General features: G+C 41.5%; 1 protein-coding gene, 1 pseudogene and 2 gene segments (V, D, J or C); 1 reads left to right on the top strand and 3 right to left on the bottom strand.

The window, feature by feature from the left end:
• Window positions 1–4105: 4105 nt before the first annotated feature.
• LOC101572920 lies at window positions 4106–4720 on the bottom strand. The segment is given in 2 exon segments: window positions 4106–4506; window positions 4611–4720. Coding segments are annotated over 2 exon segments (447 nt in total).
• A 3777-nt stretch (window positions 4721–8497) lies between these two features.
• LOC101586098 (vasohibin-2-like) lies at window positions 8498–10865 on the bottom strand. 2 transcript variants are annotated; one of them, XM_023706417.1, is made up of 2 exons: window positions 10674–10865; window positions 8498–10484 (listed from the first exon to the last, which is right to left on the bottom strand). In XM_023706417.1, the coding sequence occupies exons 1-2, from the start codon at window positions 10758–10760 to the stop codon at window positions 9603–9605; spliced, it is 969 nt and encodes a 322-aa protein (XP_023562185.1). In that variant the 5' UTR covers window positions 10761–10865; the 3' UTR covers window positions 8498–9602. The 2 variants fall into 2 exon arrangements, with proteins under 2 accessions (XP_023562185.1, XP_023562184.1); XM_023706416.1 differs by having other exon boundaries at window positions 8498–10263; window positions 10396–10865.
• A 6139-nt stretch (window positions 10866–17004) lies between these two features.
• On the bottom strand, window positions 17005–17525 carry LOC101573307. The segment is given in 2 exon segments: window positions 17005–17318; window positions 17423–17525. Coding segments are annotated over 2 exon segments (360 nt in total).
• A 305-nt stretch (window positions 17526–17830) lies between these two features.
• LOC101573708 overlaps window positions 17831–21643 on the top strand; it is a 5575-nt pseudogene continuing 1762 nt past the window's right edge.

Raw genomic sequence — 21643 nt, forward strand, 5'->3', positions numbered from 1 at the left:
CATTCTCATTCATGGGGCTGTGATCAATTTGCTCCCTCTCTAGAACATCATTTAGTAGTCTGTGTAGGCTTGGCTTTGTCATCATGAAATTCTTCTCTCTCTCTCTTTTTTTTTTTTTTTTTAGCAAAACAGGGCATTGAACTCAGGCCTTTGTGCTTACCAGGCAAGCACTTATTCCACTGAGCCATCTCCCCAGCCCCTTCGTGAAATTCTTTAGTTGTTTTTGTCATGGAAGTATTTTATTATACTAGAAAGAGATTTTTGCAGGGTATATCTGTCTGGGTTGCAATTTGTTTTCTTGCAAGACTTGTATTACTTTGCTCCATGCTCTTTTTGACTTGATGGTTTGTGAAGAGAAATCTGCCATTATTTTGATGGGTTTCCTTTATATGTGATGTGTTTCTTTTCTTTAGTGGCTTTTAGTATACTGTTCCTGTGCTGAATTTCTGGGACCTTGATTATTTTATGTCTGGGTGTGGTTTTAATTGGGTTGATGTTATTTGGGGTTCCATAGGCTTTGGTTACCTGAATGTCAGATTGTTGCCCCGTATTTGGGAAATTTTCTGCTATTACTTCAGCCCATATTTTTATATCATTTGAGTTGACTCCTTCCTTCTCATTGATTCCTATTAGTCTCACATTGTTCATCTTTGCATCATCTTGCAGGTATTGAATTATTTTTTCCCACATCCTAATTGTTTTTAAGAGATCTTTTCTTACTTTTTCACTAGGTGCAGTGGTGTTTTCAAGGTCTGAAAGTCTATTTTCACTTTCATTTGAATGGTTTTGCCAGCTTATGATTGAGGTTTTAATTTCCTGTATATCACTTTGAATCTGCTTCATGCATTCTATTTCTTCCCTATATTGCTTATTCAAGGATTCCATCATTTTTATAATCTTTTCTATTTTTTAAATAAGTTTCTTCTTTAGAAGCACTTATCACTTCCTTCATTATAGTTATAAATTCTTTTTTCACTTCAGAAATTATTTCTTATCTGATTTCCTCTACACCTTTCCGCAGTTTTTTCTTGAATTCCAACACTATTATTTCAGAGATTTCAGGTTTGTGATTTCCAATTTCATCTATGCTAGTGTCTTCTGCATTTGTACTGGGTGGACGTGGGGCCTGGGACTGCACTTTGTTCCTTTTCTTTGTCATCTTGTATAGCACTATATTATGATCTTTGGTGTAAAGCTTCAATAAAGTTATTTCCTTAGCACCAGGTGCAGATCTACCAGGTTCAAACTCCTGCAGGTGGGTGAGGCTTGGTTCTGACTGCTGTGCTCCACTTCTTCCTGCTGCAGCCCTTGGAAGTGAACCTGCTGTGCCACTGTGGCAAGATGTTCTGCTCCTGGATCAGCTGGGAGGGTCTTGCCTCAAGCCTGTCTGCAGGGAGCTCTGTCCTGGGGTTCCACACCAGGCCTGTGTGACAGGTGGAGTTCCACTTACACACCTGGACCTGGATCGGGCTCAAATGGGGATTCAGCAGCCTCAGGGGGTCCTATTCACATGGAGGGCCTGGCTGGAATACCAGGATTTGTTCAAATAGAGAGTTTCATTTTTCTTTGATGTACCACTACTGATAGAAATTAAAGGAGAAATTTAATTTGATAGTGCTAGAAGCTGTGCAGCATTTTCACAATGTCGCTTTAAAATTTCACAACCTCATCACCACTGTTGTGAGAATGAGTAAAACAAATTTGACCAAAAGTCAAAAAAATATTTGGAATGGATTGGGAAAATTTAGATTTATTTTTTTGTTTAATTACTTGGTAAAATTCAGCGTTGATTTCATCAAGTTCTATTTCATTTTTTGGAAAGAGAGTCCTTTTAATTCTGATTCACATTCATTACTCTTCATAGCTCTGCTTAGATATTGTTTGTTCTTATTCAGCAGATGAGCCGGGGAGACGGTTCAGTAGAATAGGCACTTCCCTGGCAAGCTCAAGGACCTGAGTTCAATCCCAGGTTCTACAAAAACAAAAATAAAAAAAGCAGGTTATAAGGTTTCAGGAATTTACCCCTTTTGTAGGCTTATTTTAATCATAGCTACAGAAGATGACCTAAAACTCCTGGATCACATGGTATTTCTATTTCATTTTCATGAGGAAAGTCTCTAGAGTTTTTCATAATGAAAAGATGGTTTTATTTATAAGAATTGACATTTTCTCTAACTGTGACCTAGAGTTCTGACATACTGTACAACATTTGCTAGATTTGTTTTGTCACCACTCATTGCAACAGGTGTCCTAGCATCACTTGCTGAAATGAACACCTTCTACCAACTATGTAGAGTTGTACACTGTGAGAAAAATAAGTAGCTCGTGTGTGTGTGTATGTGTCTGTCTGTCTCTAGCTGTGGTAGTGCAGTGAGGGTATTTTGCACGTGGTATGAGAGTCCAGGGTCCTCTGTTTACTCTAAGTCAGAATCATTTTCTTTGCTAAGAGGGTAGATTTGATATACTGACACCAAAATTTGGAAAGGAGAAGCGCTATGGTGCATGCAATGTGAGCTCCTGCCAGTAACTCCTGGCTGCTCTTTCTGATGTCCTGCTCTGTGTGCCATGCACACCACAGGCCTCCTGGCTCCTCTCCTGATAGATCCAGAAAGGGAGGCACAGTGGTGGACTCCCAGGAGACAGGGAAGGAGGGCTTCTGGGACAGTCAGAGGAGCCCACTCAGCTCTGACCTCACTCTCCACACTGAGAAACAAATTTCACCTTTGCATCGCCAATATTCTGCTTTATTTTTCATAAATTTGAAAATACATCCAATGTAAAATATATTTAAACACAGAGGGGGCGGGGCTGGCTGGCCTGTGGTGCTGGGGGATTGAACCTCTGTATCTGTGCTTTGCTAAGCTTGTTCTAAGTAGGTGCTTTAGACCACTGAGCCATCTCACCAGCCCCAGGAAATCAGACTTCTAAGATCCAGGTAAAGGACCTGAGCCATGGGATGAAAACTAGAGAGTTCCTTGTCACAAGGAAACAAATAAAAACATATGGGTGAATAAAAACTAAGGAAGAATAAATTGTCTATAAAGACAATTAAGGACTGACCAGATAATTCAGTGGACTAAAGCACCTGCTTAGTCAGAGAGCAGCAGCCGGGTTGGATCCCCAGCGAACTGTGCCGGCCCCGCCCCTGGGGCACGCTGAGCTAGCGATGGAGACTGGGCAGGGCGGCCCACGCCTGTAATCCCAGCGCTTGGGAAGCTGAAAACAGGAGAAACGCTGAGTCTAATCTGTGTAGTGAGACCCTGTAGACCCTGTACTAAATAGAAAATAATAATAATAATTAAAAAAACAATTAGATGAGCTCTGCGTTTGACTTACACAGTTATATACAGAAGGAGTATAAGATTTAAGTTTCTAAAGCTTTATCCATTATTCAGCCTGGACTATTTCTCTTGTGCCTCTGTTCTAAATATCCGAACTGGTGGTGAAAAGGGAATATCACTATTAAATCATTTTCATTGGAAAATTCAAGATGTTGCCTGTGTTGTTCGTTCCTCAGGTTGCAGTCCTGCTGACGGAGAACAATCATGACATGATTCCTTCAAAATGATATTGGATTACGTGGGCCGCTGAGAATGTAGCTTATGAATGAAACTTCTGAGAAACATAAAATTCAGGGTTCCTTCATCCTCATCCTAGCCTGTCCTTGCAACACTCTCGACCCCCCATTCTCTTCCTTTCCCCCATTTTACCTGCAGCCTAGGTTTTGGGGCCCTGGCTTTCATGGGAAAAGGAGAAAAGGCTGTACGGATTGTGTGAGGAAACACCAGCCCCCTGTTTCCTCAGGTCCCCATTTCTCCTGTGTCCAGCACTGACCTGCGCTGTTTCCGCTCTTCCCCAATGGCCACGCAGCGCCCTGTCCCCTCTGCCCTGACGCCTCTTCCTGAACCCCAGTGAGCTCTGGTGCTCTCACCACCGAACAGGACAGTGAGGTCAGATTGCACCTGGTTCCTCTCCTGTTGAGGCTGGAGGATTGGCAAAGGCCTGGAGAGTCTCTTGGGGATTATGTCACAAGGACTGGAAGTGTCAGTTCCTCAGATCAAAGGTCTTTCACTCTCTTCATCTGTCCTGCACGCTGACACTGAACTCAGTGTGTCCTTTGCGCCCCCTGCTGGTCTCGAGCATCGCAACAGGGAGGTTTAGGTCTGGGCTCCCACTGACGCCCTCTCACTGTGTCTCTTGCACAGTAATACACAGCCGTGTCCTCGGTTTTCAGTTGGGTCATTTGCAGAGACAGCGTGCTCTTGGGGTCATCCCTGGAGATGGTGAATCGGCCTTTCACAGATGTAGCGTATTCCGTGGCATAACTATCAGCCTGTTTTTTAATAACCCCAACCCACTCGAGTCCCTTTCCTGGAGCCTGACGAATCCAATGCATCCAAGAGTTACTGAAGGTGAATCCTGAGGCTGCACAGGAGAGTCTCAGGGCCCCGCCAGGCTGCACCAAGCCTCCCCCGGACTCCACCAGCTGCACCTCAGCCTGGACACCTGCAAGCACAGACACATCCTGCTCAGTAAACATCACACATGTCCACTGTGTATCCCCCTCAAGCCAGTCACACACTCAGTGTCTCTTGCTTCTTATGCATCACCTTTTAACATAGTGAGAAATACAACCCAGCTCAACACCAGCTCCATGGTGAGCTGTGTGTGCTCCGTCCTGATCACCAAGGGGAGACAGCTGCTGCCCAGAGCGGGGTGTCTCTCCAGAGCTGCAGGGTGAGAGCTGGATGGTTTAAAGTGGGAGACAGGGGCCTGATTTGCATCTCCTCCTGCTAACTAGAGACCTCCATGGACAGGAAGCAGCAGAATTTCAAGCCAGATTAGATGTGAGTGTGTAGGTGTTATGGGTCAGTCAGTGAGGAACCAGATCAAAGATCAAATCAAAATTTGAGTGGAGCCTTTATTACTGAGTGCAGGCCATCAGCCATTTCTCACGCAGGAGAAGACTGATCGGCCCCGAACGTAGGTAGCAGGAGGGTGTTTATAACAGAAATCACGTCCAATTTGGTAAGAGAATTTGTTATGTAGCACAGAACAACAGAAAACTACACTTACTTAACACAACTGCAAACTGTGTCTGACAGAAGGCTTTTTACAGTTCAGTGATAAGCGTATTTTTTTATAAGATGCATTTTAAGCTATGTTTGCAGGAGATGGTTAGGGAGGGAGTTTGTTTTAGCTCATTCTCTTGACAAGAAACAGTTACTCATGGATAAGCAGGCTTGAGCAGGAATTGAGAATTCATTTCTTAGAGTAGATAACAGGAAGCCCAAGGTATTTTCTAATATTAACCCACAGTTAAAGCACAAAGTTCATTTAACCCATTATAGTAGGTCACATTTGTGGAAAGTAACATTATAAAATAAGAATTTTGTGTAATTTTTTATTCACTTATAATTCATAATCTTAATTTATTTTTATGCATTCAAACAATATGTGAAGATCCCACAAAATAGCTCAGCAGATTAAAGTGCCTGTTTAGGCAGGTACAGGGGCCGGGAGCTCAATCCCTGGGCCCAGCAAGCATTCCCCGCCTGCATGTTGCACTGAGACAGTGATTGAGACTGGGCGTGGTGGCCTGCACCTGTAATCCCAGCTCTTGGGAGGCTGTAAACAGGAGGATCACTATGAGTCTGATCTACACAGTGAGCCCCTGGACACTCTGTACCCCGTCTTTTAAATACAAAAAAAATTTTAAAAAACTATATATGAGATTAGTGTCCATGTTTGCTCCATTGCACAAATGCAGAATTCCTCACAGAAGCACAAGGGAGCCACTTAGTGTGATCAAGAGTTCAGAGCTGGTGTTCACAAGGCCGGTGGAGCCAGGTCCTCCTCACGATCTCCAGGACAGATGTGGGTGTCTATAGTGAGACTTGGAGCCTCTTGCTGTATTACAGTTATGTTCCTATTTTTCTAACTCCAGTGTTACCTGTGATTTAGGGGTGACCCACCTACGCACATCAGGGTCTCACTGCAATGAAGACGGCTGTAGGTCACCTGTGAGGCTTTCTCTTTCTTTTTTCATTAACTTGTTTGAAAATAAATAAGTACACATCATATTAAAATTATAGACAAATATTGAAATGTGAAAGATAAGATGTAGAAGGGTGATTTTTATAGAAATTTTTCTGAAATAAATGCATCACATGAAATTAATAGATTGCACACTGTAAATAAATTATTAACAAACTTAAATGAATATAACAATAAAAACTGTTCAAAATAAAAATGAAGAAGAAACAAATCACAGATCAGTCATACAACAGTTCACTCTGTGTCAAAATCAAGATACATATTCATATAATTAGAATTCTCCAAGTAGAAAGGGGTAGGCAATGAATACTTAAAGATTTAAAATTTCTGAATTTAGTTGCTCTTATAACACCACATTTCCAAGAACAATGAAGATTTTTTTTAGGTTGCCAGGATGGTTTTATTAAAGTCCCATGCTGTGTATAAGCATACGAGTGATGGGGAAAAAGGAGCTCGGAACATTTGGCACTCTCTAAAATGCCATAGTACAAGTTTTCATTTACTTAGAAAAATACCCACTAAAACAGTCACAGTTTTCTTAAGATTTAAAATAAATGTATTGGCCAGAACAAAGTCCAAAAGAATAAACAAGACTCTGAATTGTGTGTCAAAAAAACTGTACAAGGCTGTACACAAAACTATAGCTTACAAAAGCCTTGGGTATAGGAAGAATACTGAATTAAGACTTTCAAAGTTTTATTTGCCAATATCAATTAATAAAAATCTTATGAAACAGTTGACTTAGAAAAAGTGAAATGTTCATGATTTCAGTGTATATAGAAAATACTGAATATCACTTTCTGAAATAAAGTGTACTCAAAACAGCACAATTAGTCTCATATTAAAATTTCTGTCCTTCATTTAAACTTTGCATCCATTGCCACTGATGGCCTAACTGTACAATTTCTTACATAATTACTTTTAAAAACTAAATTCCAAATTAACTTTTTTTTTATCTTTTGAATTACAGTCAATCTTAAGATCAATTGTGGGAAGTAAAATATGTTGGTTTTGTTGTTAGGTCATTTGGGGTGGTTGGGGTTGTATTATTGAGTTAGTATTTAGGAGTTGATGACTTTCCTATATCTGGTAGGAATTAATACTCGCTGGGCAGTAGAAATAGATTTTTTAAAAACATTTTAAATGAATTTTCATGTTTTTGGGACTAACTCTTGCCTTGGGGACATAAATCTAAAAATCAAGGCATGTTGAAGCAGTTAGGTTACTAGTTAAATCATTAGGTCAGTTGGCAATTTTAAGGCTTACATGACAGCATATCAGCAAGAGTTTTATATTCCTGTTTTTTTCTTGTAGGCAACAAGAAGCCATGCAAGTAGTTGACCTTCTGTGCCTTTGACAGGGCGGTCCTTAAGCGCTGCGCGGCAAATGCTGCTCCAAGCTCTTAGAATGGCTACAGTGCTTTAAGTAGTCTACTACTGACTGATGTAATAAAGTTTCAGGTGCATAAAAAGAACACATGGGGCGAGTCAGTATTGTTTCAGAGTGAGAAGTGATTCACTGCCACTTCAAAGATCTCAGTACATGTGGCCACTATGTGGCCACAAATGGGCATCGTGTGGAGGCAGACGACAGTGGCTTTGGTGCTGGTGAGGGAGCCTAAGACCTTGCGCATGCTAAGCGTGAGCTCAGCAGCTGAGCCAGCCTCTGACCTTAACAATTACTTTTAAACTAACTGATAATACTATTCGCAAGGAAAGCAATTAAGTTCAGAATTTTTAACTGAAGTTGCATTTTAGTCTAGTGAGATGTATGACTTCCTGTCAGGAAGACAAATCTTGCATTAATAACGCTGGGTTTTACAGTGCAGTGAGCTCTTGGGCACACAACTGAAGAGTGAAGTTCTTTTGTTTTCTGCATCACCTCCAGACTGTCAAAGAGCAGTTTCTTAACTTCTGCATTACTGTCCTATAACCATCCTCAGAGAAATCCAGAGACGTACTGAGACTGAAGCTACACGTCTGTTCTCTAGCAGCCTTCATGTAGGGCTGTCCTTTGGTCTCATGAGTTGGCATGGTTGCCACCATACAAAGAAAAGCAGCAGAAGCCCTGCTCTTGCTATTTGGACCTTCCAGTCTGTGCATGTCCTTAGAAGCTACACCATAACCAAAATACACAGCCTCCATGGATGGGGCACACAATACAACGGGGCGCTAAAGGGCCAGCAAGATAGCTCAGCCGACTAAGCACCTGCTCAGGCAAGCACAGGGCCTGGGGTTCGATCCCCAGGCACCACATGCCACGCCGGCCCTCCCCCCAGGTGCACTGAGCTGGCCACTGAGCTCAGGCATGGTGGTGCACGCCTGTAATCCCAGCGCTGGGGAGGTTGAAAACGAGCATAACTTCAAGTCCAAGCTACATAGTGAGACCCTGTACCAAATACAGTAAAAAAAAAAAAAAAAAAAAAAAATGGAGCTCTGGATAAGATGATTTCTGTTTAAAAAAATTATTCTCTAATATTTTCCAGTACTTTGTAAATGTCCTGAAGTATGACACCAAAAAGCATGAGATACTGGAGGTATCACATATCACATTAGGCCTTAATATAAGACATCAGAACCTGTTTAACAGCAAGCCCTCCAGAATCAGAGCCTGACTTGAGTGTAGAAATCAGATGAAGTGTGAACAGAAAGGTTTCCAAAACCCCTGGCTCGCTCCCGCCCTCTGCCTGTGTCACATCCGAGGTGATCACAGCACTGTGAGCCTGTGTTGACAAGTGCATGACCCTTTGTGCTTTTCGCTGGACTCTGCAAAGTTCAAATGTACCTGACAGAACTAGACTGGCTTCTGAATGTGCTTGTTTTGTAAGAAAAGAAGGCCGGCAAGATGGCTCAGTAGGATAAGCACTTGCCTGGCAAGCGCAAGGGCCTGAGTTCAATCCCTGGTTCTGCAAAAAACAAAAACAAACAACAAAAGAAACTGCCATCACTGAACACTTTAAGGAAGATTACAAAGTAACTCCAAGACCCTAAAAATGGTTTCCAGTATTGTCAGAAGAATGTTAGTGCTTCTGTGTAAAACGCTTGCATATAACACTTTAAATCTCATCACGTGTGTGCACCAGGAAGAAATCCCAAACTTGTAGAAATTCCCATGGGAAACAGTGGGGGAAACAATACAAATAGAATATATATATAAACTTCATTGAGTTTGCATATCTGATGTAAAAATGCTGAGGTAATATTAATTGCTTAAAAAAAACCCACCCATCTTTGCTTCTGTTATTGCTGAAAAAGACTTAATACTGACTGAGTGATCTTACTATACGAAAAGTGGGAGAGAGGACTCTGCCATTCTGGTGAGGCATGATGTTCAAAGCCAGGAAAAGAATGTAAATGAAAAGGTATAAAACTCCAGTTCGTGTTTGTTATCCTTGAGATTGTGAGGGAGGGAGACAGTCCAACCCCAGTAGGGTTTATTCTTCAGCCTTTTCATGGTTGCTGCTGCAGGAGTTTTTAAAGCTAATTGCTCCCATCCACTCAGATTCTATTTCCAGATGAATCCTTAGAAATAAAATTCACAAGTTCTTAATAAATAATTGCGGTTCCTCCTGAAGACACTGGGGAAAGTGCAGAGCGAAGTACCACAGCACCCTCTTGCTGGCCTCCGGAGCTGGGATAGATTCGGATCTGATAGCCCACTTCATTCAGGGTGCTGAGATCCACAGCCTTCTTCTCAGGCAAAGCAGGCGACTTGTCTCGCCTGCCGAGCCTCCTTGGGGGACTTGCTGGTCTCCTTCGAGGTGACAGGGATTTTCCCCAGCTTCTCACCTGGGTCGGAGAGTGGGAACTTGCAGGCTTCAAGATTTTCATCCTCATGTCCCTGGAGTATTTCTCCAGCTCCTTCCTTATGTCAGCCCTCAACATCTTGGAGACATTGAGGACCAGCTGCTTCCATTCGATGGGCTGGAAGCTGTGGGGCTCGTGGGGGACATACAGCCCAATCTTGACCTTCTCGACTGTGTGCAGGTATTTCTTGTAGGAGTCTTCAAAGTCAAAGACAAGGCCACTCAGTGTCCGAAAGGTCAGGGGCTTGTCCATCAGCTCAGCCCTCCGGCTCATGCCCACGGAGCCATAGCGGCCATTGCAGTATATTCCCAGCACAATGTGGTGAAAGTAATTTCCTGAGAAGTAGGTTTTAAAGCTGATGGGGAATCGCTCAATGGAAGGCTGCCCATTGGTTAAATATATGCCCAGGATGACAGCTTCAAGGCATTTGATTGGCAAGGACTCTTGAGTCATTTCCTTTGCTGTTTCCATTAACCCACTCAGTGGTCTCATTTTCCTAATTTCAAAGAACTGGGTCCCTGTGTGATTATACTGTAGTGTCTTCATGTAATTCTGGATCGCCTGCAGCCAGTCCGGGATCGTCATGGACAGCCTGTAGTTTGGGACTTGGGGTATTGAAGGCTTTGCCAAGAAGGCTGCGTTCCTGATGGCCCCCACCATCTCTCCGCCCTTCGGGTGCACCTTGGCCACGTGCACCCACATGCGTTCCCAGGTGTGGCAGTCCATGGGAAAGCCGCCCTTGTTCACGTGAAACAGCACCCGGCCGTCTTTGTCCTTCTCCTCCGGGCCCCCACTGGTGGCAAGGTTCACCGGCCGCGCGTGGCTGCTCCGGGACCAGGTGCCTTTGGCGCTTTTGGAGTGGGGACAGCGATGAGTGTCAGCCGCGGAGCTAGTCATGATGGGGCAGGGGCAAAAGGATCAGCGCCCCGAGATTGTGGCCTTCTCCATGCCGCTGGTGCTGCAGGACGCGCCAAGCGGGAGCGCGGCCGGGCTATAGCTCATGGGCCGGGCCTCTCCGGGGGCTGCAGGCAGTGAGGGTTGCTGCTGCCCGGCCCTGGGCTGCCACTGCTGTGGCTGCGGCGGCCGTCCCCTCATTCCATGTCCCATTCTCGAATCAACAATGAAGCTTTTGCACAAGAACTTTGAATAAGATCATACCAAGATACACAAATTGTCCAAAACTTATTTTAAACAAAAAAATCATTAAAGCATATACATAAAAATTATTAGCTATGGAAGAACAAAATAAATAGCATCTTATTCCACTTTACAAAGAAAAAAAAGACAAAGTGTGTAAGAAACTGGACTAATTAAAGGACTGAAAGAAAGAAAAAAACTATCTGATCTGAATTTCATACTTAGCAAACATACCTCTGAAAACTAAAAGTAAAATATTTTCCAGTTATACAATGGAAATATTCTCCTACCTCCAGACGTAGCACATAGGAAATAATAAAGAGCATAATTCAAAAGGCAAGAGAAGTTGCAGTATGCTCCCGGATGAAGAATAAAGAGCTCTCAAAATGATACTTATGCAAGACTATATAAAATATATTAGATGAACCCTTTTTAAATGGTCATCAAAGATTTCTAGGAAACAGTGACAATCTTATGTCGGGTTACACACATCTTTTTTCACATATGTGTGTGTGTGTGTATAAAAGACTGGGAAGAAGTAACATAAAGTCAACAGAATATACTTTTTAAAATTTTCAATACTAGGAGAAAATATCACACCTTGTCTTTTAAATAAATTGTAAGACAAAGATAGACTATAAGTCTTAAAACAAAATTAAGATTAAGCGATATTCAGAAAATTAAATACTAATTAATTAAAAATCAAATGTTTCAAAACATGAACTAAGAAAAAATTTTCATGATAGCGAAGAAGTACTAACAGTAAAATATAAGACAAATCCTGGAATGGCAAATAAATGACCAGCACTTCTAACAGTTTGGGGATAGGATATCGCACAAAGTTCTAGTGTGTTGTGGACATGGATAATGTCCATGACACTGGTGGCCAGGTGTACCTTGTGGGACTGAGCTACTGCTATTTCCTTGAAACCCACCCTGTAGACTCAGATGGAATCATGACCCATAGGGTGCAGGAGAAGTGCATTTGTAGAGTATGCTGATGTAAATATTGTGCTGCTTTACACAAAAGAATAACTGAAAGACTATTTTTGTACACCTCTTATTCTCCTGTGTTTAATTGTTTGCCCTATTTGGTGGGTTCTTTCCATTCTCATTCATGGGGCTGTGATCAATTTGCTCCCTCTCTAGAACATCAATTTAGTAGTCTGTGTAGGCTTGGCTTTGTCATCATGAAATTCTTTAGTTGTTCTTTGTCGTGGAAGTATTTCACTTCTCCATTATACTTGAAAGAGAGTTTTGCAGGGTATATCAGTCTGGGTTGGAATTTGTTTTCTTGCAAGACTTGTATTACTTTGCTGCATGCTCTTCTTGCCTTGATGGTTTGTGAAGAGAAATCTGCTGCTATTCTGATGGGTTTTCCTTTAAATGTGATCTGTTTCTTTTCTTCAGTGGCTTTTAATATACTGTTCCTATGCTGAATTTCTGGAATCTTGATTATTTTATGCCTGGGTGTGGTTTATTTGGTTTGATGTTATTTGCAGTTCCATAGGCTTCAGTTACCTGAATATCAGATTTTTGTCCCATGTTTGGGAAGTTTGCTGCGATTACTTTTGCCCTTATGCTTTTTATATCATTTGTATTGACTCCTTCCTTCTCATTAATGCCTATGAGTGTCACATTGTTCATCTTTGCCTTGTCTTGCAGGCACTGAACTATTTTTTCCTGTATCCTAGTTGTTTTTAAGAGATCTTTTCTTACTTTCTCACTAGCTACAATGGTGTTTTCAAGGTCTGAAAGTCTATTTTCACTTTCATTCAAACAGTATTTCCAACTTGTGATTGAGGTTTTAAATTCCTGAATATCACTTTGGATCTGCTTCATGCATTCTATTTCTTCCATATATTGTTTATTCAAGAATTCCATCATTTTTATATTCTGCTCTATTTTTTTTAAATTTATTTTTATTTTTATTTTTTATTTTTGGCAGAACCCAGGATTGAGCTCAGGCCCCTGTGCTTGCCAGGCAAGCACTTATTCCACTGAGCCATCTTCCTGGCCCCCAATTTTTTATAAGTTTCTTTTTTTTTCTTTTTGTAGAAGAACAGGGGATTGAACTCAGGCTCTTGCGTTTACCAGCCAAGCGCTTATTCCACTGAGCCATCTCCCCAGCCCCCAATAACTTTCTTCTTTATAAACACTTACTACTTCTTTCATTATAGCCATAAATTCTTTTTCCATTTCAGAAATTATTTCTTATCTGATTTCCTCTATACCTTTCTGCAGTTGTTTCTTGACTTCCAATGCTATTACTTCAGAGAATACAGGTGTGTGACTTACAATTTCATCTATGCTAGTGTCTTCTGCATTTGTTGTGTGTGGATGTGGGCCCTGAGACTGCATTTTCTTCCTTCTCTTTGTTGTTTTGTACAGCACTGTCTTCTGACTTTTGGGGAAGAGCTTAGATAGAGTTATTTCCTTAGCACCAGGTCCAGATCTACCAAGTTCAAACCCCTGCAGGAGGGTGAGGCTTGGTTCTGACTGCTGTGCTCAGCTTTTTCCTACTGCAGCCCTTGGAAGTGAACACACTGTGCCACTCTGGCAAGATGTTCTGATCCTGGTCAGCTGGGTGTGTCTTGTCTCTAGCCTCTCAACAGGGAGTTCTGCCCCTAGGTTCTACACCAGGCCTCTCTGATGGATGAAGTTCCACTTACACACCTGGCCTGGGCTCTGGCTCAAATGAGGATTCAGCAGCCTCGGGAGGTCCTACTCCCATGCAGGGCCTGGGTGCTGCCTGGAATACCAAGATTTGTTCAGATGGACAATTTCATTTTTCTTTGATGTACCACTACTGATGGGCATTAAAAGAGAAATTTAATTTGATAGCATTAGAAGCGCTGCAACATTGTCACTATGTGGCTTTAAAATTTCACAACCTCATCATCGTCGTGACAAGAATGAGTAAAATAAATTTGAACAAAAATCATGAAAATATTTGGAATGGATTGGGAAAATTTTGGAATTATTTTTTGTTTAATTAATTGGTAAAATTCAGCCTTGATTTCAACAAGTTCTGTTTTATTTTTGTAAAGAAAGTCCTTTTAATTCTGATTCACATTCATTGCCCTTCATAGCTCTGCTTAGATAATGTTTGTTCCTATTCAGCAGATGATAAATTTTTAGGAATTTACCCCTTTTGTAGGCTTATGTTTAGCCATTTCTGCGGAAAATGAACTAAAACTGCTGAATCACATAGTATTTTTTTTTAATGTTTCATGAGGAAACTCCGTACAGATTTTCATAATATAGTTTTATCTACAAGAATTTCCATTTTCTCTAACCGTGACCTAGAGTTCCGACATACTATACAACATTTGCTAGATGTGTTTTGTTACCACTAGTTACAAAAGATGTCCTACCATCACTTGTTGAAATGAACACCTTCTACCAACTATGTAGAGTTTTACACTGTGTAAAAAATAAGTCGCTCTTGTGTGTGTGTCTATTTCTAGCTGAGGTAGTACAGTGAGGGCATTTTACACGTGGTATGAGAGTCAATGGTCCTCTGTGTACTCTAACTCAGAATCATTTTCTTTGCTAAGAGGTTGGATTTGACATAGCGACACCAAAATTTGTAAAGATGAAGCGCTACGGTGGATGCAACGTGAGCTCCTGCCAGTAATTCCTGGCGGCTCTTTCTGATGTCCTGCTCTGTGTGCCATGCACACCACAGGCCTCCTGGCTCCTCTCCTGAGAGATCCGGAAAGGGAGGCACAGTGGTGGACTCCCAGGAGACAGGGAAGGAGGGCTTCTGGGACAGTCAGAGGAGCCCACTCAGCTCTGACCTCACTCCCCACACTGAGAAGCAAATTTCACCTTTGCATTGTCAATATTCTGCTTTATTTTCCATAAATTTGAAAGCAAAAAATACATTCTATGTAAAATATATTTAAACACAGAGATAGGGGTTAATGCTCTGCACAAGATTGGGTGACACAATTCTTCATGTGTCACCCTGAGTATGTGGAAGTCACGTGTGATCCTCTTCTGAGCTCTAGGAGAAGCACCTGAGCCACAGAATTAAAAGCAGCATCTTTGTGTTTCCTTTTCAGGATGCAGAAAACAAACAGAGGAGAAAATAAAAACTGAGGACCAGCAAATTGTTTAAAAAGACAACTAGATGAGCTCTGGGTTTGCCTCATGCTATCATACATGGCAGTTTAAGATTTACATTTACTTTTTAATTAATTTTTATATATTTAGGACACGGTCTACAGGGTCTAACTAAGTACATTGGACTCCCAGTGATCCTTCTGTGTTCAGCCTCTGAAGTGCTGGGATTGCAGGTGCGCCCCTCCATGTCCAGTCTCCATCAGGGTGCGTCCCAGGGGCAGAGCCCCGCACAGCACAGCGGGGATCAAACCTGCCCCTGTGCTCTACCTAAGGAGGTTCTTTAATACAATGCGCTATCTGGTCCTAAGATTTTACATTTTTAAAAAGGATTATCCATTTCTGGCCTGGACTCTTTCTCTCACATGCTCATGATTCTAATGCTAAATACTTAAAGTGGCGATGATAAATATCACTAAGATGCTTTTACCGTTGGATTGAAAAAAAAGTTCAACATGTTGGTTGGGTGCCTTCAGCTTCCAGTCCTGATGACCAGAAAAGAATCATTTTGCCTCCAAAAATGACATATAAACATGTGTACAGGGGAGAACAAATCTTATTGTTAAGTACAATTTCTAATTCAGGACACGAAAGCTAAGTATTGACTCCTCCCTGCAGAGTCTCCTGGGGATCATGCCGCGTGGACCTGAAGCTTCAGATCCTCACAGGAAATGAGAATTCTAAGATCCAGGTAAAGGACCTGAGCCGTGGGATGAAAATTAGAGAGCTCCTTGTCACAAGGAAACAAATAAAAAAACCATATGGGTGAATAAAAACTAAGGGAAAATAGTCTATAAAGACAATTAAGGACTGGGCAATTAGTTTAGCAGACTAAAGCACTGGCTTAGGCAGAGAGCAGCGGCCGGGTTCAATCCCCAGAGTCCTGTGCCGGCTCTGCCCGCGGGGCACACTGAGACATGGCTTGAGACTGGGCAGGGTGGTGCATGCCTGTAATCCCAGCACTTGGGAAACTGAAAACAAGAGAAACTCTAAGAGTCTGGTCTGCTAAGTGAGACCCTGTACTAAATAAAAAAAAAAAATTAGATGAGCTCTGAGTTTGATTTATGCAGTTATATGTGGACAGAGTATAAGATTTAAGTTTGTAAAGCTTTATCCATTATTCAGCCTGGACTATTTCTCTTGAGCCTCTGTTCTACATATCCAAACTGGTGGTGAAAAGGGTGCCTGTGTGGTTCCTCAGGCTACAGTCCTGCTGACCAGAGAACAATCATGACATGATTCCTTCAAAATGGCATTGGATTACACGGGCCGCTGAGAATGTAGCTTACTGCTAAAACAAACTTCTAACTGAGAAACAAAATCCAGAGTTCCCTCATTCTGATCCTAATCTGTCCTTGCAACCCCTTTCACCCCATTCCCTTCTTCTCCCCCATGTTACTTGCAGCCTAGGTTTTGCGACCCTGGCTTTGATGTTAGAAGGAGAAAAGACTGTATGGATTGTGTGAGGAAACACCAGCCCCTTCTTTCCTCAGGTCCCCATTTCTCCTGTGTCCAGCACTGGCCTACCCTGTCCCTGCGCTTCCCCAACGGCCACGCAGCGCCCTGTCCCCTGTGCCCTGACACCTCTTGCTGAACCCCAGTGGGTTCTGGTGCTCTCCCCATGGACCAGGACAGTGAGGTCAGATTGCAGCTGGTCCCTCTGCAGCCTGAGGCTGAGGTTGGCAAAGGCCTGGAGAGTCTCTTGGGGATTATGTCACATGTACCCGGAAGCTTCAGTTTCTGAGACCAAATGACATTGACCCACTCTGCATCTGTACTGCACACTGACACTGAACTCAGTGTGTCTTGGGCGCCCCCTGCTGGTCCCGAGCATCACAACAGGGAGGTTTGTGTCTGGGCTCCCAATGACATCCTTTCACTGTGTGCAGTAATACACAGCCGTGTCCTCGGTTTTCAGTTGGGTCATTTGCAGATACAGCATGCTCTTGGAGTCATCCCTGGAGATGGTGAATCGGCCTTTCACAGATGCAGCGTAGTCTGTGGTGTGACTGTCAGCCTTGTTTCTAATAACTCCAACCCACTCCAGCCCCTTTCCTGGAGCCTGGCGGATCCAGTACATGTAGTAGTCACTGAAGGTGAATCCTGAGGCTGCACAGGAGAGTCTCAGGGCCCCGCCAGGCTGCACCAAGCCTCCTCCGGACTCCACCAGCTGCACCTCAGCCTGGACACCTGCAAGCACAGACACATCCTGCTCAGTAAACATCACACATGTCCACTGTGTATCCCACTCAAGCCAGTCAGACACTCAGTGTCTCTTGCTTCTTATGAATCACCTTTTAACATAGTGATAAATACAACCCAGCTCAACACCAGCTCCATGGTGAGCTGTGTGTACTCCGCCCTGATCACCAAGGGGAGACAGCTGCTGCCCAGAGCGGGGTGTCTCTCCAGAGCTGCAGGGTGAGAGCTGGATGGTTTAAAGTGGGAGACAGGGGCCTGATTTGCATCTCCTCCTGCTATCTAGAGACCTCCGTGGACAGGAAGCAGCAGAATTTCAAGCCAGATTAGATGTGAGTGTGTAGGTGTTATGGGTCAGTCAGCAAGGAGCCAGATCAAAGATCAAATCAAAATTTGAGTGGAGCCTTTATTACTGAGTGCAGGCCATCAGCCATTTCTCACGCAGGAGAAGACTGATCGTCAATAGAACGTAGGTAGCAGGGGGGTGTTTATAAACAGAAATCATGTCCAGTTTGGTAAGTGAATTTGTTATATAGCACAGAACAACAGAAGACTACATTCATTTGACCCAGGTGCAAACTGTGTCTGACAAAAGGCTTTTTACAGTTTAGTGATAAGTGCATATTTTTATAAGATACATTGTAAGCTGACCATGTTTGCAGGAGATGGTTAGGAAAAGAGTTTGTTTTAGCTCACTCTCTTGACAAGAAACAGTTACTCACTGCTAAACAGCATCGAGATGGGAGTGAGAACTCATTTCTTAGAGCAGATAACAGGAAGCCCAAAGCTTTTTCTAATAATTTCCCACAGTTAAAGCACAAAGTTCAGTTAACCCATTATAGTAGGTCACATGTGGAAAGTGACATTATAAATAAGAATTTTATGTATTTTTTTATTCACTTATAATTCATAATCTTAATTTATTTTTATGCATTCAAACAGCTCATGAAGTGCCGGCCAAATAGCTCAGTGGATTAAAGTGCCTGCTTAGGTAGATGCAGGGGCTAGGAGTTCAATCCTCTGGGCCTGTCGTGCCAGCCCCACCTGTGGGCATGCTGAGAGAGCGTTTGAGACTGGGCGTGGTAGTATGCCCCTGTAATCCCAGTTCTTGGGAGGCTGTAAACAGGAGGATCACTACGAGTCTGATCTATCCAGTGAGACCCTGTACACGCTGTACCCCCTGTCCTAAATAAAAAAAAAATTAAATAAAATCAATACATGAGATAAGTGTCTTAATTTGCTCCATTGCAGAAATGCAGATTTCCTCGTGGAAGCACAAGGGAATGAGTCAGTGTGACCAAGAGTTCAGAGCTGGTGTTCACAAGGCCGGTGGAGCCAGGTCCTCCTCCTCATCTCCAGGACAGATGTGGGCATCTGTAGTGAGACTCAGAGCCTTTTTCTGTGTTACAATTATGCTCCTATTTTTCTAACTCCAGTGTTACCTGTGCTTCAGGGTGACCCACCCTACGCACATCAGGGTCTCACTGCAATAAAGAAGGCTGTATGTCGCCTGTGAGGCTTTCTTCTTTTTTCTTTTTCATTACTTTCATAGAAAAACAATAATTACACATCATATTAAAAATTGTAGACAAATATTGAAATGTGAAAGATATAAGATGTAGAAGAGTGATTTTAGAGAAATATTTCTTTTTTTAAAAATTTTATTCATTTATTTATGTGTGTGTGTGTGTGTGTGTGTGTGTGTGTGTGTGGCCAGCTCAGTCCACCAGGGGGCGCAGATGGCTGGCATGTGGTGCTGGGGGATTGAACCGTGGTCCCTGTGCTCTGCCAAGCCTGTTCCAAGTAGGTGCTTTAGACCACTGAGCCATTTCACCAGCCCCAGAGAAATATTTCTGAAATGAATGCTTCACATGAGATTAATAGATTGCAGACTATAAATTATTAATAAACTGAAATAAATATAACAATAAAAACTGTCCAAGGTAAAAATGAAGGAGAAATTCTCTGTGTTTTTTAAGGTATGAAATTAGAAAGAAAAACATGTGAAGTCATTTCAGAATTCATGCAAAATATGTACCATTTGTTTATTTCTAGGAAAATTGATGTTTTGAAAGCTACTGCAGAAGCGATGTTTTCTCAGACTGGAAAAAAGGTACATTAAACAGCAGTCACTTAAATTACTTAAATTAGGTGTAGGAATTGTAGTATGTGTTGATACTTTGCTCCCACTCTTGTTTCACAAAGCTTAGAAAATGTAGGGTTCCTTATCCTGTTCTTTTGCAGGTTCACGCGATTCAGTGTGATGTGAGGAATCCTGATACGGTTCCCAACACTGTGAAGGAAGTGATCAGAGTCGCAGGACACCCTGATGTAAGTGTAATGGTGGTGAAACCAAAGCACAAGGGCTTTGATGTGGATAACACGCAGCAGGATGCACAAAGGAAATAAACTATTGATGTGTGAAACAGCTGTGTTGAGAAGGACTTATGTTGTTTCCCTAGGAAAATCTCAGCATAACTTAATGCAGGGAAAAAATTAGAAGGACTACTATACTACTTCCTTTTTTTTTTTTTTTTTTTTTTTTTTGCAGAACCAGGCATTGAACTCAGGTCCTTTTGTTTGCCAGGAAATCACTTATTCCACTGAACCATCTCCCCAGCCCCTACACTACTTCCTTCTAAGGATACTTTAGTGATGCAGTTATAATCATGGAGCAAACCTGATTTCACCTTATTTAAATAAGATTTTGAAATAATGAGTTACCCAAGTATACAATCGCTAGTTTAGATGATTCATAGTATTTGCTTTTCCTAATAACTTTTAATTATCATTTATTCTCAGTGGAAGAAAGCCATAGAAACTAAGAAAACAATAAGGGTTTCCAAATTTCTCCTTGTAACACCTGAAATGTAAATCTGAAAGAGAAACATTACTGCTGAAGTATGGAGGTCATAGCTAAACAAAATTTGAATGAATTCATTTTCTAAAAGTTAAAGTCAAACAGTTTTTTCCTATCTGATACTAACTCATTGAGTCAGTTACTTTTTACCAACCACTTTGACATTATCTACTCATAGATTTCAATTTTGTTAATCATAATCATTGTCTTTACACTCTTCCCCAAGCCAGCTTCACAAAGAACATACTTTCATACTATGTTAATAGACTGTAGATTAAATTTATAGGTTGCAATTTTTAAAAAAAAGGGCCGGGGAAATGGCTCAGTAGGATAAGCGCTTGACTGGCAAATGCAAGAAGCTGTGTTCAATTCCCGGTTCTGCAAAAACAAAAAAACAAAAAAACAAAAAAACAAAAAAACAAAAAAAAAAAAAAGAAAGAAAAGAAAGAAATCACAGGTCAGTCATATAATAGTTCACTCTGTGTCAAAATCAAGAAATTTATATTCATATAATTAGAATTCTCAAAGAAGAAAGGGGTAGGCAATAAATACTTAAAGATTTAAAATTCCTGAATTTAGCTGATCTTTTAACACCACATTTCCAAGAACAATGAAGCTTTTGAACAAGAACTTTGAATAAGATCATACCAAGATACACAAAAAAATGGACTTGTCCAAAACTTATTTTAAAGAAAAAAATCATTAAAGCATATACATAAAAAACGTTAGCTATGGAAGAACAAAATTAGATAGCATCTTATTCCACATTACAAAGAAAAGAAAAAGACAAAGTGTGTAAGAAACTAAAGGACTGAAAGAAAGAAAAAAATTTGTCCTCTCTGAATTTTATACTTAGCAAACATACCTTTGAAAACTGAAAGTAAAATATTTTCCAGTTATATGAACTTCAAATATTCTACTACCTCCAGATGTAGCATATAGGAAATAATAAAGAGCATAATTCAAAAGGCAAAAGGAGTTGCACTAAGCTCCTAGACGAAGAATAAAGAGCTCTCCGGGGGCCTGGCCCCAGCTCAGTCCTTTAAGTGGCTGCTTCCACAAAGCTGTCAGCTTCAGGTTGCTGTAGTTTGATCCCCACAACACTCCAGCCAGCCAAATCTGCCCTGAAGTCAATCAGAGCAAAATAAATAAATAAATAAATAAATAAATAAATAAATAAAGAGCTCTCAAAATGATACTGATGCAGGACTATATAAAATATATTAGATGAACCCTTTTTAAATGGTCATCAAAGATTTCTATGAAAGAGTGCCAATCATATGTCGGGTTACACACATACTTTTTTCGTGTGTGTGTTTGTGTGTGTGTGTGTTTGTGTATATATAAAAGACTGGGAAGAAGTAACATAAAATCAACAGAATATACTTTTTAAAATTTCCAATACTAGCGGAAAATATCATAACTTGTCTTTTAAATAAATTGTAAGACAAAGATA

The sequence above is a fragment of the Octodon degus genome, unplaced genomic scaffold (assembly GCF_000260255.1).
Source record: "Octodon degus isolate 3935 unplaced genomic scaffold, OctDeg1.0 scaffold00255, whole genome shotgun sequence".
NCBI lineage: Eukaryota > Metazoa > Chordata > Mammalia > Rodentia > Octodontidae > Octodon > Octodon degus.